We start from the raw sequence: 18,626 nt of genomic DNA on the forward strand, positions 1-18,626 counted from the left end.
TTTCCTGATCACGACAAATAAAGATGTGAAATTAAATGTCCATGATCTGCTATGCCGATATTTTCTGACATGACAGGTTTAATTTTATTTCAACTACACCATTACGCTCGTCGTCTTCGTTAACGATATCGTACTTCACTCTACAATACTCTTAAAAAACCCAATGGGAAAATGAGCAGCAACTTGTATGATTTTTCATGTTATTTTCCGCGCCTCGACACGCAAGCGGCCCCGCAATGAGAGTCAAGTTAGCTTGGAGTCGACAGGCTTCATGCGAACCGAGACCGGCGTTCGGAGTCGATGGAGACGACACTCTCGATTCCAGGCTTCAGTCGCGCCCATCCTTACCTGACGGTTGCTTTCCATGTTGTCTGCTCCTATGCTGACAGTGTTGTTACGAAATGCTATGAGGAGTGCATTCGTTGGCCCCAAGGTCTGTCTAGACCTTGGTTGGCCCCTGTGCGTGTACTGCTACCAAATGGTCGAACAAGAAACTAGTTACACGTCACCACCTTCAAAAGTGAAATGTGAACCATACCCGGACGTACAAGAAATAAAAGTGTAAAACAATACAGTACACCCCTCGTAATAATAATAATAATAATAATAATAATAATAATAATACCGGGCGAGTTGGCCGGGTGGTTAGAGGCGCGTAGTTGTGAGCTTGCTTCCGGGAGATAGTGGGTTCGAACCTCACTGTCGGCAGCCCTTAAGATGGTTTTCCGTGATTTCCTATTTTCACACCAGGCAAATCCTGGAGCTGTATATTATTTTTTTTTGCTAGGGGCTTTACGTCGCACCGACACAGATAGGTCTTATGGCGACGATGGGATAGGAGAGGCCTAGGAGTTGGAAGGAAGCGGCCGTGGCTTTAATTAAGGTACAGCCCCAGCATTTGCCTGGTGTGAAAATGGGAAACCACGGAAAACCATCTTCAGGGCTGCCGATAGTGGGATTCGAACCTACTATCTCCCGGATGCTGTATCTTAATTAAGGCCACGGCTGCTTCCTTCCCACTCCTAGACCTTTGCTCTCCCATCGTCGTCGTGAAACCTATCTGTATCGGCGTGACGTAAAACAAAATTGTAAAATAAGAAGAAGAAAAAGAAGAAGAAGAGGAAGAAGAAGAAGAAGAAAATAATTATCATAATAATAATAATAATAGTAACAAGGAGCTCGATGGCTGCAGTCGCTTAAGTGCGGCCAGTATCCAGTAATCTGGAGATAGTGGGTTCGAGCCCCACTGTCGGCAGCCCTGAAGATGGTTTTCCGTGGTTTCCCATTTTCACACCAGGCAATTGCTGGGGCTGTACCTTAATTAAGGCCGCGGCCGCTTCCTTCCAATTCCTAGGCCTTTCCTATCCCATTGTCGCAATAAGACCTATCTGTAGCGGTGCGACGTAAAGCAAATTGCAAAAAAAAAAAAAAATAATAATAATAATAATAATAATAATAATAATAATAATAATAATAATAATAAAATTGTATCAATACTGTCGGCTGCCCTGAAAGTGGTTTCCCGTGCTTTCCCATTTTTACACCAGACAAATGCTGGGGCTGTACCTTAATTAAGGCCACAGATTCTTCCTTCCCATTCCTAGGCCTTTCCTCTCCCGTCGTCGCCGTAACATAATTCATAGCAATATTAAATTATTATTATTATTATTATTATTATTATTATTATTATTATTATTATTATTATTATTATTATTATTATTATTATTATTATTATAAGTCCCCGTTGGGCTAGTGATACGGTACGGCTCATTTTCAAACACTGTAGAGTGTACACTGGTGGTTAGCGGATCCCATTAGCCAACTTCGCTGGCTGTGTCATTGACTGTCCACAAGTATTTCCCCTCAAACAGCCCGTAGTTGATAGAACATAATTATTTTAAAATTAAATTTTAATCAAAGCGGATGGTGTGCAGTTCCCTGCTAAAGTAAATAGGCCATTAAACGTGAACAAAAAAAGTGCATCCTTAACTACATCTCCACTCAGTTCAGTGATTTATTTTGGTTGGTCCAGATATTATACTTATTTTACCTACGTAACGTCCGGCTCCATGGTTGAGTAGAAGTGCGCTAGTGGATCCGGGGTCGATTCTCGGCCAGGCTGTAGGATTCTAATCGTGGATGGTAAATTTCTACGGTTTCGGGAGTAGGTGTATCTACACATTCGTGCAACTCACACTTATCACATTCTTCCACTAGACTTGCACACAATAACTTACATGGCAATCCCCTGTGAAAGGGGACGATCCAATATATTCAAGGCATCCCCTGTCCGTCGTAAGTGGCGACGAGGTGGGGCAACCCCAACTTGGAAGCATGGCTTGGCGTCGACAGATCTCCTAATTGAGTATCACATCGCTTCTACTTACGTGTACTAGGCTCCCACTCGACCTTCCGTGGTCAACTCTTGCTCTCTTAAGACTCCGAATGTATTAGGTTTGCAACGCCTGGAGTGACTTTCATCTTTGCGCTCTTCTCTGCATCACATACCGGGAGAGTTGGCCGTGAGTTGCGAGCTAGTATCCGGGAGGTAGTGGGTTCGAACACCAGTGTCGGAGCCCTGAATGTGGTTTCCCGTGTTTTCCCAGTTTCACACTGCAAATGTTGGGGCTGTGCCTTATTTACGGCCACAGCCGCTTCCTTCCCACTCCTAGGCCTCCCATCGTCGCCATAAGACCTATCTGTGTCGGAGCGACGTAAAGAAAAATTGTAACAAGGAAAAATCTTCATTACATTTATTCTATTACCAAGTTGCACAGTCGCTCAAAATGAAGATGAGCGTATGGTAACTTATTGCGTAAGTTCTTCGCAGGCATTTTTCTAAGAAATAATTGACCCTATAGATATACTATTTGTTGTGGTTATCGAATTGGTCTGTATGAAATTGGTGGTGAAATATATTTTGATAATATTTAAAATTAAGTTTATAAATTATTAAATATGAGGAACATACAATACCAAGTGTTCATTGTATTTTGAACGAATATACTTCCCCTCAAAACAATAATCATCATCACCATTCATACGGCAGACACCACCCACCTTGCACAGAAATGGTCCGACAACGGCTGCACACAAGCCATGGCGGTTATACGAAATGCATTTAATTTCCACTTGAGACCTCCTCACAGTACGGTTTTAAAACCAGTTTCATAAAAAAGAATATATAAAGAAATAATTTAAAAAAATTTCGATCGAAGTTGATCATTTAGATTCCTCAGACAAATTATTTTTCATTGTTCTATTTTCAGACTGCCTTTCAGTGCAAAAGCTGCGCGGATACAATATACCTAATTTATAATATGAATGTAGCGACAATATTTGCCCGTAGAAGCAGCGGGGAACAATGGTAGGAGGGTACTCGCAATGATAAGTTAAGAATGAACTCGATGAATGAAGCACTGCGTACGAGCCATCTTTGTTAATGTGAGGTGGATAAAATTCTATCATTAGATGTATGTATGTATGTATGTATGTATGTATGTATGTATGTATGTATGTATGTATGTATGTATGTATGTATGTATGAATGTGAGGGAAAATGGACATCCTACACCTCGAAAAATGAAGGTATCGGCACAAAGAAAGAGAAGGGCCAAGATGGACGTGAAAGTGAAAGATTCCCTAGGCCTCATAACCTATTAATTACCATCGGAGCGGAAGAATACCAGAGCTGACCAAGTGAGGTACGAAAGGAAGGAGTCTGGCGTAAGTAAGTGGAAACAATGCTAGGCTCAACTAAGGGCCCGTGGTCACCAATCCATTCTCCAAAGTTCGACAGGCACGGAATACTGTGGATGTACAGGCCCCACGCATGTATACAGTTAAACTTTTAGGAACGTATCCAAACTGATTCGGCTGCTTGAATAAAAAATTCAATGACCGGCCTATTGACCGCGAAGATGTAAATCTGAATTTTTAAGGAATTACAGCATACCTACTTTGGAGAAGAGCGTAACAAGCCGAACAACAAATGTGAATAATTCTCTTGATCCAACAAGATTTTATGACTGCTTGAAAGATAGAGTGGAAAATCGTTATCCACCTCGAGAAAAGATGCAGATTCCAGAATGGACAAAAGTGTTGTACGAGAATCTTGACCAGATGGTGTTGAACGAAAATTGAAGTGGAGTTTGTGAATGAGGCTAATAATTCCATAACAACAGAATATTAGAGGATTTTGTGAACAACAGACAGAGAAGAAAATAAACTTCTGTAGTAAGTAATATTATCTAACAACACTCCCATTTCTACTGCTGAATGCGAGCGTGGTCGTTTCCGGATGAACTTGAATATCGCGTCAACAACAGCTTATTTAATGCAGACCGTGAGTACACTGTTCATCAAGCTGGCTGGCCTTCTTTGCATATTTTCAACCTTTACCATCATACGTCAATTCCTGGTTAATGTGAGGCAGGCATGTGTGGTCTTTTCACCTCTGCAATGCCCGGCTCCAGGGCTAAATGGTTAGCGTGCTGGCCTTTGGTCGCAGGGGTCCCGGGTTCGACTCCGGCAGGGTCGGGAATTTTAACCATAATTGTTTAATTCCGCTGCCACGGGGCTGGGTGTACGTGTCGTCTTCATCATCATTTCATCCTTATCACGACGTGCAGGTCGCCTACGGGAGTCAAATCAAAAGACCTGCATCTGGCGAGCCGAACTTGTCCTTGGACACTCTCGGCACTGAAAGCAATACGTCATTCCATTTATTTCACCTCTACAATAAGTCCTCATGTAAACAAAGTACAAAATGTAGTCGTCCGCCTTCTCGCTCTGATTGGAGGAGTGGTGGCGCTACTTCCATAACCGCGTGGCACTATGAACTGTCGAAGCTCACTATCGTTAACATTTTCGCGTGACATACATGGTTTCAGGAATAGTTTACTACTTAGATAAGAAAGAAATAACACTAAGAAAATAAAACGATAATTAATTTATTACCCCTTATTTAACGTCCTCCACGTATTCAGCCATTTTGCTTTACTAAACGGTTTTACTTTCTGCTTCCAGAACTCAATAGTACGCTGTTTGCTCATTTTATGATTAAGTACACTTGATTACTTATTTATGACTCATTTTGCAGTAGTTCTACATAATAATACGTTATGCATAACTTTATACATAGTACAAATGAGATCTAGTAGTTTTTGTTAGCATGATATCGAACTACTTTGTGACCTACGCACCATCAGTATGCCTACGTACGCGGCGTCAGCCAGTGAGCGTACACGCAATTTACAATCATGTACGCCCTTTTGTTTACATAAGGACATATGCTAAAAGTGAAATCCGTATAGCAACAGACACGACGATTAAGGACCGAAATCCTGAAGATGGCAACACCAGTGCCCAATTCGGAAGCTACTGTGAAAATGAAGGCATTTGAAACTTTTTCAACTTTGCGCTAATGTTTTATTTCCATGTCACACACACACATATATATATATGTAATCCATTTATCAAATTGAAAGAACGAGAGTTTCAAAAGCCTGGTATATTTCTTGCTTGTTGTTTAAAGGTGCCTAACACCGAAGGTCATCGGCCCCGGTATATTTCAATTTCTTGTATTATGAAATGAGATGGTAGAGTTCTGGTAAACTTTTATTAGAAGAGAAGTCCCCTACGTATGCATGTACGAGTGTAAGTATGTTGAATGCAATGTTTTTCGTCAGAAAATAACTGTCTACATATTATTTTAACATCCCAGACAAATCTGAAACTGGTTGATTGCAAATGAGTTTGAAATTATGTTCTAAGATTTTATGGATTTTGACATGATGTTTTTAAGGATAATTTATTATTAAAGTTGCAAATTTCTTTTTCTTGTTTTTTGTTGTTACTAGTGGTTTAACGTCGCACTAAATCAGCCATGTTTCCGGTGACGATAGGGTAAGAAAATGCTACGCTACGGAAGGAAGCGGCCGTGACCTTAAATTACAACCCCAGTATTTGTCTGGTGTGAAAATGAGAAATCACAGAAAACCATCTTCATGGCTGCCGATGGCCCAATTCGTACCCACTATCTCCTGAATTTCAAGCTTACAGCTTCACGGCCCTTACAGCGTGTATTCAATTCGCTCAAATTTTAGCATTTTATTAATAGATATAATAGTTTAGTTGCTTGATCATTTTAGTGCAGCTGATTGGCATTTAGAGCATTAACTGTATGCGAGAGACCTGTGTTAGCACACTTCCCCTGTCCTTTATGTCATCAGCCTGAAGGCCGCTATTTAGAGCAGCAACGATAAGTACGAGAGAAATCGCCAAAACCTCCGGTGGCACTATAATGAAGCATACTAGGCAAGATGAAGAGTGGGGTAACTTGTAATGCTTTCGTCACTAAGCCAGAAAGTGGTATTGCAGCACCTCCCAAACCTATGATTAACGTCATACTCGTGCCCTTAAATACATTACTCAACACAGCCATACCTCAGCATATTTCATATTATCTCAGCGATGAATGAGACTGATGTTGGGACACGCTACATTCAGCTCTGATCTTTGTCAAGAGACAGATGAAAAAATAAAACTAGGCTAAGTTCATGCACAGTGTCGGCTTGTAATGACTTCTTGTATCATTTCGTGTTCATCGAAGGCCGATAACGACGCTGTAGTCAACTATTTCATAATAATTATCACTAAACGAAGAAGGAAAGAAAGAGAGAAAGAATGAAAGAATAACCAATAACACATCGTCCGAACTATGAAGAAATTAGTTCATATTTATTGTATTAGGAACTTTGGACCAAGTTTTGATCATCAGCGTCTTGAACGTAGTTGCTGTTAATGGTAGGTCATTCGAACTCTACAATTCCTCAGCCCTATCGTTGAGAATAATCAGTCAATATGAACCCAACAATATATCCCCAGTAAAGCACAGGATACAGGAGGAACCAAATGAAAGCCAGTCCATTTTGATATAGGCCAGGATGGTCCCTGAAAAGGTGAAAGACACGGGTTTACACATCGGCGCTAATTTAGAAAAAGTGGTGATATATACGCCAGGTCTTCTTTGAGCTCATCTTGGCTGTAAGTCAAGTGGAAACAAGAGCTTCGTGCCTCTCCATAAGTGTGGTCTACTTTCAAAATTTCTCGCCTTCTTGGCCACCAACCAAGCTCACGTTCTTCCGGGTGAATAAGGCAGATTTTTACCGCCTCAGCTAGTAGCTTCATAAAATCTGATTATTCTAAAATTATTCTACAAAAATATTTCCATAGCAAATTTAAAAGAGAGTTATATTATTTTCTTGTATTGTATTCGAATGAAATGTTTTGATTGAAATAGCACCTGAAGAACAGTCACGACATTAAAGTGTCAAGAACAGAGCATCCAAACCCATATTATAACAAGGTTAAAGAAAGTAAACGGGGAGAGCGCAGGTCTCAAGCATCGCGCCTGCTCGTTGCTCTCTCAAGTTTCGGATGTAATCTGCCGACGCCGTAGCGTCGCCAGTCTCCGGCGCATTCACCCACTAGGCAGACGTGTAATTATTACCGCTGCAGCGCTCCGTACAACACGACGCGCGCGTGTGTTCGCAGAGCTTGGTGGCGCTATCGCGCGGCTGGTCAGTATAACGAATTTCTTACTGAAAAAAGGAAGTACAGGAAAGAAAGAAAATGAAATAAAAAGTGCGTGTATCCGGCCATAATCAACTCCCTTAAAACTCAGTAATTCTTCCTAAAACAGAATAAAGAGTCAGAGTTCGACGGTAACTCTCATTTGATTGGCAATTGCATAGTGGCATTTCTCACCCAAGTATATGCCATACCATTATTTAAATTAGTAGTTCACTTCTGTTACTTTAATTCCTTTTTACACATGAGCTTCGAAGGCATCATCCTTGAAACCATTCTAAGACAATAAAGTGGTGTAGTATTGGAAGATTCGAGTGTTTATGAATTACTAATACGAACTGACATGTGCCGTTCTACGAATATTAAAAGCACATATTTGAGAATATATATCTAAAATAAGTACAGAATTATTGAGTTGAAGCTCAGATTCGCAACTAATATAAGTAGGTGGAGGAAGGAAGTAGCATAATTCTAGAATTAAGTTTTAGTTGAACATCTTTGAATTTGTCAGCTACTGTATAATATTGGTATTGTGTCTTCTGCGTCAGTTGAATTTATAACTTAATTCGTTCTAAATGTTAAATCTGGTGGATATTTAGACGGTAATTACGGAATTTTAAATCCTTAATATTTTATATACTATACATAAATCGTATAGGCCTATACAAGTCTTAGATATGACAATGACTAAGACGACTATTCGTAAGGAATAACAGTGAACTCGACAGTGAAATTTATCCGTAAAAGTAAGTAGAAATGAGATTTCCGTTGACAATAGCGATTTCTAGATTCAATATATAAGCGGAATATAGAAGCTGAAAATATTAATGAATGAAGAAAAGGATGACTGTATGAGATGCTAAGTTTCTTGGTTTCCCGGTGTCTTGAATTCATAGAGTAATAGAACATACTTCATAGTGGCAAGGAATAATACAGAAATTCCATAATTTATTTATGTTATATGTATTGTAAAGGAATAATGAAGAGAAAACTTGAAAGGACTACTTCATTACCCACTGCTCCACAAGAGTTTTGAATCCAGTGAACTTTATGGGCAAAATATAAAAATATTATAATCCTTCAATTTTCGCAAGTGTACTTTATATGGTAAAACAAATAGCAGTATACATATCCTTTCGAAACATAAAACTTGACGTGCATAATGCAGGGCAGCGAGTTACAGTTTCAGTACTTCCCACCGTCGGTAGCTAACAGCACTAAAATAAACGAAACTTCGGAGTATGGTCAGGGACATGACGGATATTATCAACCGGATGCCGTTCTTGACGTCTGCTATCCATTGTTAGACATATTAGATTTTTTCCACTTGTACTATATTCCTGTTATCATCTTGATCGGATTGGTGGGAAATTTCTTGTCATGTGTCGTGTTCCTTAACACACATCTCAAGATGAGAAGCTCCAGTTATTATCTAGCAGCTCTGGCTTCGGCCGATTTTGGCTTCCTCGCTGCTTTACTTCTCGTATGGTTGAACAATAACGTGGGCATTGAAGTGTTTAATAGGGAAGGGTGGTGTCAAGCATTGGTGTATGTGAGCTCTGTGTGTTCTTCCTTAAGTGCGTGGCTGATCGTCGCCTTCACCGTCGAACGCTTCATCGCCGTGCAGTATCCGCTCCATCGACCTCACATGTGTACTGTAGCCCGAGCAAAGGCTATTGTTATAGCCCTATGTGTAGTTGGCCTCCTATCACATATCTATTCCTTCTGGACGGCAGGAATATTGCGCAGCCCGGACGGTTCTGGCGTCTGTGAAATGCTAGGTGAATATCATGAGTTTATGAGGATCGTCAATATCGTGGACAGTCTGGTGACGTTGATCGTGCCCCTAGTGCTTATCATTGTGATGAACACAATGATCACCCGCAACTTACTGCGCTTTGGTCGTCGCTTCAAGCAAGATCAGGTCACCTCTGAACGAGCCAGTCAGGAACGATCAGACTTCAATCTCGAGCAAGTTCCGGTAAGTACTCTCGAACTAATTACCTTAGGTAAGCCATAATCACGTTACGGAATTTTCCCAGTTGACACAAAGTAAAATCAGAAATCTGCGTAATGCTCACAATAACCTACAGTATATTATGAACCAAAAATGATAAATTATTATTATTTCAGACTGCATAACGAATAACTTATAAATTGAGCATTTCAAACTTCCATCGTGGACCTCACTATCTGTTCCAAAAATATTTTTTCTGTAATAGCGCATTTCAGTTAAGCAAGAGAAACACGCAATATGCGGAAAATTCGAAGACCATTACTAAACAAATTTCTCACTTGTGTGGAACTCGTAAATTTCGAGTTTATGGTTTTTTTGGAGCTAGTGGAACGGTCTCAGATGCTATTCTCAATAATTTCTTTAAGAATTTTAAACTTGATGAGCTGGAATTTATCGACATCTGTGAAACTATGTTTATAGATTCTATCACAGTCATCAATCACCACATATACGGGACTTATAATCAACTCTGGAGATCATAATATAGACTTATTTGACCTTTTAGTAGTAACAAACTGTAACAAATGTGAATTTAATTTTAGTTTTATCTTTATTGTTAGATTTTTAACTGCTGTATCATTGCATTTCCTGTCCGGCTCCATGGCTAAATGGTTAGCGTGCTGGCCTTTGGTCACAGGGGTCCCGGGTTCGATTCGCGGTAGGGTCGGGAATGTTAACAATTGGTTAATTCCCCTGGCACGGGGACTGGATGTATGTGTCGTCTTCATCATCATTTCATCCTCCTCCTCCTCCTCCTCCTCCTCCTCCTCCTCCTCCTCCTCATCATCATCATCATCATCATCATCACCACCACCACCACCACCACCACGACGCACAGGTCGCCTACGGGATTCCAATCAAAAGACCTGCACCTGGCGATCCGAAGTCCTCGGACACATGCCAGCACTAAAAGCCATACGCCATTTCATTTCATTGCATTTTCTGAATGGGACAACATCACTAGTTCTCCATAAAACTGTTTCTTTCTATAAATAAAATTATAATTGTTTCTTCACACTTACATTTTTGCCTCATACTTTGTTTTTCTCACTGATAAGGTACATAAAATTAAAGAATAGATTGAGTGTAATTTCTGTCTTCGTGTTTGTTTATTTGTTATGCCAAAACGTAATTTTTCGAAACTCAGCATGTACGTTCCGGGATAGCTGTGTTGTGCGGTAAGCTATATATTATTTCCTTAATATATAGTGTCGTAGCAAAACTGAGGCGTCCAACAGAGGAAATGCCAATTTTCTTCATTAATATTAGCTCTATCGAAAAACTGTACACAAAAAATATAAAAAATAGCCGATCATTTATATTCCATACGTTATATGGAAATATTCACGGTTATTAAACATTTTTTCATTACCTTCACGTTTGTTGGAGAAAAATGGACGCTTTGTCATGTGAAAAGCAGCAATATTAAATCTGTATATGTTTTGATCGATAAATGTAGGCTTAGCAGTCAGATTTTCTGCCGCATAGCTATCATTTACTAGACGTATGTCAATTATCTTGCGAACGTTTTCCATAGTTGTACCAAACATTGCGTTATTATGCTTATTCAGATCCTTCTGAAAGTAATTTTTGGCCTATTTGTGTATATTATTATTAAATTCTAGGTAGCACTTAATGACTGGCGAAACCTTAAAACTCGGTGAAACTTTTTTGGTTGTAGACCATGATTTACAGCTTTTATCAAAGTCATGTAGTGAATGACGTAATTTTTCTATTTCCGAGATTAGCTATTCAGTTTTTAGCGTACGATGCTGTAGGTTTCACACACTCGAGAAGAGACGACGAATCATGATGATGACAATGTGATTCCGATGGATACTCAACGTGAGCTATAATATATCCCGAGGGGTATGCGAAGACTTGCGATATTCTTAAAGTTTTCTCAACTTTGTGTTCTCTGGAGAAACCGTTTAAATCCGCTATATGGCAGAGGATGATACATAGCCCATCCATACTGTTTCATTAGTGCCTTCGCAAGTGATAAACTGCGCTGTTTTCTCCGGTTAAACTTCCCCATGTACTTTTTGCTGGTTTCAGCATATCTGTAGGACACTTGACATAGTCCTCCTGAGTCTATCAGAGTTAACTGATACTTATCTTGTAACAGCACTAGTTCTATGCCTGTATTGTGGAGCATCGCATCACATGTAAGACCAGGTGATAGACAGGATCGATGTTGTGGGTTACTATAGTTTCGTTTCGATGCTCTGGATTGGAGGTATGCTGTTGTGTATTCATTAAATCATTTACATAAGACTTTGTACTAGTGAATCAAGGTAAAATGGAATAAATCTGTAATATTAAAAAGCCAAATATATATTCCTTCCCTCCTGAGAGTAAAGGAAATAGAACGTGTTTTTTTTTTCAAGTTGCTTCACGTCGCACCCACACGGATAGGTCTTACGGCGACGACGGGATGGGAAAAGGCTAGGAGTGGGAAGGAAGCGGGCGTGGCCTTAATGAAAGTACAGCCCTGAATTTGCCTGGTGTGGAAATGGGAAACCACGGAAAACCATCTGCAGGGCTGCCGACAGTGGGGTTTGAACACACTATCTCCCGAATACTGGCCGCACTTACGCGACAGTCACGGTGTTGAGTAATTTGGAAATCCTTGAATAATAACGTGGGAATCGTATTTTCAGAGATGGAGAAAAATACGTATGTGACATAGATTTTTCTAATTGCAATACACCTACAATTTATTCAGCCAGATAAATACGTACTGGATGTTTTAAACACGGTTCGAGTTGACTAGCTAAATTTTCTATCTCTTTTTAACAACCATGTTGCTGGGTTAGGATCCCGATCGTTTATCTTCCGACAGTATTTGAAATAGGAGTGAGAGAGATCATAATTAGCAACCAGGTGGTAACAGAGAAAAGGAGTATGACGTCACAGGAAATTCAGATAGGAACGGGAATAATCAGGTCAAAATAGTTTAATTGACACAGTTAAGCTTTCAATAGGGTCCTGTCTGTGATAGTTACAAAAATCATGTTTGCTGAATCCCCTTCTGTAAAAATTATCTCTACTGATGACTTTGTCACACAATCAATAGCGTGGCTAATTAGTTCACTGTCGATGTAAAAATACTGAAGACAGCGATCACAAAAATTTATGTTGCCTTTTTTATCGTTTTTAGAGAATTAGGTAGTTCGGATCGTATTAATTTCCCTTGATCCTTAATTAAGCAGCAATGATTAATATCATTACAGGAAATGTAAAGAAGATTCACCTAATTCGTCTTCATTTGTATTGTAGCATAGGGAAGACTAACAAGAGTTGCTTGCCCTAAACCAAGGACGTATGACGAATATTCAGTATGCGTTTAAAGGTGGGTCGTTGACATTAATTTCATTGGAAAAGAAAATATCCCCAAAAATTAGCGTAGAGAGGAGATGGTTAAATATTGCTTGATGCGGACTAGCTCTATCATATGTAAAGTAAAAGGAATGATCGGATGTATAACTTCCTCGCACTACACGTTTTTCAGAAATTGAACCTATAGACATGACTTAATGTTCATTGTCGGTATCCACAGTGTTTGTATCTGCATGGGAGGTAAATTTTGATAATAACAAAAATTAAATATAATAAGATATTAAATGCGAGGACAATGCAATACCATGTTCTCATTCTTTTTTCTAGGGACCAGACACCCGCGCGCTGTAAAGTGGTACTACACAACAAAGGAAACAGTCTTCTTCTTTCTTATTTTTCTACCGCATTTCCCACACCTGTGGGGTCGCGGGTGCGAATTGTATCGCACATGTGGATTTGTCCCTGTTTTACGGTCGGATCCTCTTCCTCACGCCAAACCTATATGGAGGGATGTAATTACTATTGCGTGTTTCTGTGGTGGCTGGTAGAGTAGTGTGTTATCTGAATATGAAGAGGAGAGTGTTGGAACAAACACAAACACCCCGTCTCGACCAGGAATCGACCCCGGTACCCTCTGAACCGAAAGCCGCAACGCTGAGCATTCAGCCAATGAGTCGGACATACAACAAGGAAACCAGTAGTTACCATTATTTTTAATATCGACATCTGCTTTAAGTTCACTAATTGTGACAGGAAAATCAATGTACATGGATCTGGTGTTCAATGGAAAAAATGATAAACATTAACCTGTAAATAGGGACATCCTTCAAGAGCTATTATACTCGGACCTTTGTGAAATATTGTTATGTTTTTCCGCTAAACATTCAACGACGTGTATTCCATGCCATTCAGCAATATCATCAGACACGTATAGATCCTTCATTGGGGAATTAAAGGGTACACCTCCTTGGGTGAATTGTCGGCGTACTTGCCTTCGGTTAGGAGTGCCCCGGATTCCATTCCCGGCCGGAGATTTTAACTGTGTATGGTTGATTCCCATGGCTTGGGGACTAGGTGTTTGTGTTCGTCCCAAAAATTCGTCTTTATATTCATACAACGCATAGCACTATTAACCCTCAAAGAAACACGTAGTATTGAATACATCCCTCCACATACGATTGGCGTCAAAAACGGCATCCGGCCATAAAACAAGGTCAGATCAACATGTGCTACACTATTCACACCCGCGACCCCACCAGTGCGGTAGAAGATGAAGACTGGGAAAATAAAGAAAGACGATTGACTATTTTCTTCTTTACAGTGTCCTGCTCTTGAATAACAGAGCAGCATGCTAGTTCTGCATTTACTTTCAACGTTGTATGGTGAATCAAACATCCCTGGACTTTTAAAATAAGGCTGAGGTTCAAATACCAGTCGATTCTGGATTGAGGTTTTCAACTTAAATATCACGCGGAGGAAGGGCATGCGGGCGTCTTATTCTTGTTATTCTTGTTATTTATTTATTTATTTATTTATTTATTTATTTATTTATTTATTTATTTATTTATTTATTTATTTATTTATTTATTTATTTATTTATTTATTTATTTATTTTGTGTATGTAGGCATATGCATTTATTTGCTTTCATTTCATTGCATGATCCCTTGAACTTCCAGGGTTGGGTTTTCCCCGGACTCAGATAGGCCCAACTCTACCGACTCAAAGGCAGTGTCCAGGAGCGTGAGACTTTGGGTCGGGGATACAACTCACCCAAATGGCCTCACCTGCAATGCTGAACAGCGACCTTGTGGGAGGATGGGAAGATAGAAAGGGGCAGGCAAGGGAGAGGAAGTGGGCGTAGCCTTAAGATAGGTGTCATCCCGGCATTTGCCTGGAGGAGAAGCGAGAAACCACCTCGAGGATGGCTGAGGTGGGAATCGAAACCCCTCTACTCAGTTGACCTCCCGAGGTTGAGTGGACCCCATTCTAGTCCTGGTACCCTTTTAAAATTTTGTGGCAGAGCCGGAAATCGAACCCGGGCGTCCAGAGGTGGCAGCTAATGACACTAACCACTAAACCACAGAGGTGAACTATTTATTTATTTATAATAATTCTGAACAGAAACATAGTGAAAAGGCCCATGTACATATAAAATGCTTAAAATTAAATATTTACAAAATTCACGTAATTTGTTAAAGTACTGCTTTGAATAGACATGTATACATAATTTCTAATTAATTCTCTCTATCTAACGTTAACTAATCATCCATTCATTCAGCCATTCCTGTGATCACATCATTCCTTTCACTCCACCAGTCTCTCATTCACTCATTCTCTCCCACACTTTCTTTCACTCTATCAGTCTGTTGTTCACTCATTGCTCCGCATACTCACACATACATGCAACAGTTCTCTAAATTACATTTTTCTTTATTTGCAACTAAAAAGTACTTCTGGAAGGTAGTGGTACGGGCGAAAGGCAGAAAAAGGGTAACTCTCTGAGCGGAACAATCAACAAGAGAGAGACGTTGGAAGGGATCAATAACTATAGTGGCAGAGATAGATTTCCAGAGACAGACTACGTCCGTTTCTTTGGCTATTGGTATCGATGACAGTAGTCTTAGAGGATAAGAGGGGAAGTGACGGTTAATTAGATTTTCCACACGGCGCTCTATTCTCTGCAGCTTGCTCATGTTCTCCGCCGTTGTGAGATGGCAAGCAGGGGAACTATACGCCATTGCGGCCCGAACTTGACCTTATGACTCGTGGTTTAAACCCACTTAAAAACCTAGATAGGATCCCTAGGATATTTGTTGCCTTGCGCCTTGCCTCTGGTCTGCACACCAGGCGCGTAGCCAAAGTGGGGAGGGGTTACTGGGAGATAGAACTCCTCGCTTCCCCCCCCTCCCACGGAATTTTTACCAAAGAAAATAAACATAAACTGACAATAAACAAGTGACAGTCGACTCAAATGGTTGGCTCTTTTTAATATTCGTAGAGACAAAATTATATAACCAATCGATTTCTTAAATCTATTTTCTACGAAGCCTCGAAAATTGGATCTTAGATTGTAATCTGAACATACCATTCCCCATAAACCAATTCACTTTGATCATGTTGTCTTACCGGTACTGCTATCTGAATGTCAACATAGTTTAAATATATCACACACGCACAAGCACCTTCATTATATTCTATAATCAGTTTGTAACTATAACCCCCCCGCCCCCACTATCGGTCGATCCTCGCTACGCTACTGCTACACACAGTACATTTCATTTCAAACTATCACATATCGTTATTCCGAGCAGTTTACAACTAGTGAACTGCGGAATGATATTTTTCGCCACTTTATAACTGTTCATGATAGGATTTCTGGGCTGACTCATTCTCATATATTTACATTTATATTCAGGCCTTGAAGGAGCGTTCCAGTGTAAAATGATACCAAGCTTAATCAGATCACACGTTTAGGAGATAAACGGCAGTGTGTCGAATGTAGTGACGTCAGCTAGCTCAGCATCAAGCAGCAGCTCTTAAGTCGATGTTAGTTATAAACGCCTTGGTGGTTTTGCAGTGTTGCCAACTTAGCGGATTTTCCGCTAAATTTGGCGGAATTAGAAGGCTGTCGGCGGAGAAATATATCATTTAGCGGACACCGGATTTTTGGCGGAATTCTAGATTTATTATAGCGGAATTTAGTGTTTTATCCATTTTGCTTTTTTTAAAAATTTGTACTCCAGTCTGTATCCGAGCTATTCTGTATTTCTTGTCAGGAGCTAGCAGTCACATGAGGAACACAGGTTATTTGGATTTGATGTTATGAGATCATGGTATCATAAATTTGTAATGCGTGGGGAAAAGGTACTTATCTCTTAGTTGACGAATGACGACAGATAATGAAACTGTGAGAGAGTAGCATTTATATTTGTGCTATGAAGGAAGACCGTTTAATGAACTGGCCTGTTCTGTGTGTGGCCCTTGAAGTAGAGGATTCACCTAGTTTGCACCTGGCAGTAAAACGCCTACAAGTTTTAGCTCGCCGGCTCGCAGACAAGGGGTTAATCCCCGTGAAACTCGCAGATCAGATGAGTGCAGAAATTTACTTTTAATATTATTATTATTATTATTATTATTATTATTATTATTATTATTATTATTATTATTATTATTATTATTATTATTATTATTATTATTATTATTATTATTATTATTTACATTTTATGGCCTTCATTGGGCCACTCTAGCCAACTTTATACAAAGAATTTTTCAGTTTCCTGTCAGCCCAGTACTTCTTCATTCTCTCTGATCTTATCCTTCTTTCTTCATCGGAAATCACCCTTCCTATTGTCTGTTTGTTGATTCTGATTTGCAGTCTGGTTTGTTTGTCCGCGAGTTTCCTGATTTTGTTGGTTTTGTTTCTTAGGTCTTCCACTGTAATTTGTAGTTCATCCATATCCTCCTTGATTTCTGTAATCCACTTAATGTTGCACTTACTATTCCGTAATTTTTCTATCATTCTCCTGATGATCCTGTTCTCTGGTGTCCTGATTAGATGTCCAAAAAAATGAAATGCGTTTCTTCCTGATTGTGCTCATTACTGGTTCTATTTCCTTGTAGACTGTTTCATTAGAAGCTACTCTCCAGTGTCCATCATTTTAGCATGATTTGTTGATGCACGTTCTAATGATTCTTCTCTCTATCTTCAGTATTATGACTATTTGTGCAGTGTTAGTTGTTTTGAAGATGGTTTCACTCGCGTATGTTATTTCTGGTTGAGTGACTGTTTTGTAGTGTTTTAATTTTGTTGCTATTGACAGGCCCTTTTTGTTGTAGGTATTCTTGGTGACATATTGTGCTCTGGTCAATTTATTTATTCTGTTGTGCCATGCTGGCTTTTCATTGAGGTTATATGTTATGATTTCTCCCAGATATTTAAATTCATCTACAATTTTGATTTCTTGGTTTCCTATGGCAATTTTGTTTATGAGTGGTAGGTCAGTAAAAACAATTACTGTCTTTTCAAAAGATATTCCAAGACTAATTTTCTGTGCTATTTCCTGTAGTGATATAACTTGTTGTCTGGTTTCCTGAATATTGTTGGACAAGAGAGCAAGGTCATCGGCAAATCCTAGGCAATTTAAACTTATGTTGTCTTTGGGTCTTTCAATTCGGATGTTCTTTGGGTTAATCTTGTACCATTCCCTCATTATATATTCCAAGGCACAGTTAAAAAGTAGTGGTGACAAGCAATATTCTTGTCTTAAGCCTGTTTTTATGATGAATGGCTCAGAGAATTCCCCTCTGAACTTGACTTTTGATTTGGTGTTGGTTAAGGTGAGTTATATAATTTTGATTAATTTTGGGTGGAGCCTGAAATTTCTTAAAATTTTCAACATTGAAGGTCTATGGATACAGTAGTAAGCTTTTTTAAAGTCCACGAAGGTTATTGCAAGAGGTTTGTTTTGCTTCTTGTAATATGCTATGGCTAATTTTAAAGTGATGATTTGTTCTGCCCAGCTTCTCCAAGGTCTGAAGCCTCCTTGGTATTCACCTAATTCTTCCTCTAGTTGCTCTTCGATCCTCCTGTATAGGATTCTGGAGAAAATCTTGTATGTGCAGTCTAAGAGAGAGATACCTCTTTAATTATCTGGATTACTTTTATCTCCTTTT

General features: G+C 39.5%; 1 protein-coding gene across 1 annotated transcript in view; it reads left to right on the forward strand.

Annotated features, from left to right (window-relative positions):
- The first annotated feature begins 8,755 nt into the window (after nucleotides 1-8,755).
- The window catches only part of LOC136866854 (thyrotropin-releasing hormone receptor-like), a 556,289-nt gene continuing 546,418 nt past the window's right edge, over nucleotides 8,756-18,626 (forward strand). The window contains exon 1 of the mRNA XM_068226865.1: nucleotides 8,756-9,568. Coding sequence (XP_068082966.1) covers nucleotides 8,756-9,568 — 813 coding nt within the window. The remainder of the gene's footprint in view (nucleotides 9,569-18,626) is intronic.

This window comes from Anabrus simplex, chromosome 3 (assembly GCF_040414725.1).
Source record: "Anabrus simplex isolate iqAnaSimp1 chromosome 3, ASM4041472v1, whole genome shotgun sequence".
In the NCBI taxonomy this organism is placed as follows: Eukaryota; Metazoa; Arthropoda; class Insecta; order Orthoptera; family Tettigoniidae; genus Anabrus; species Anabrus simplex.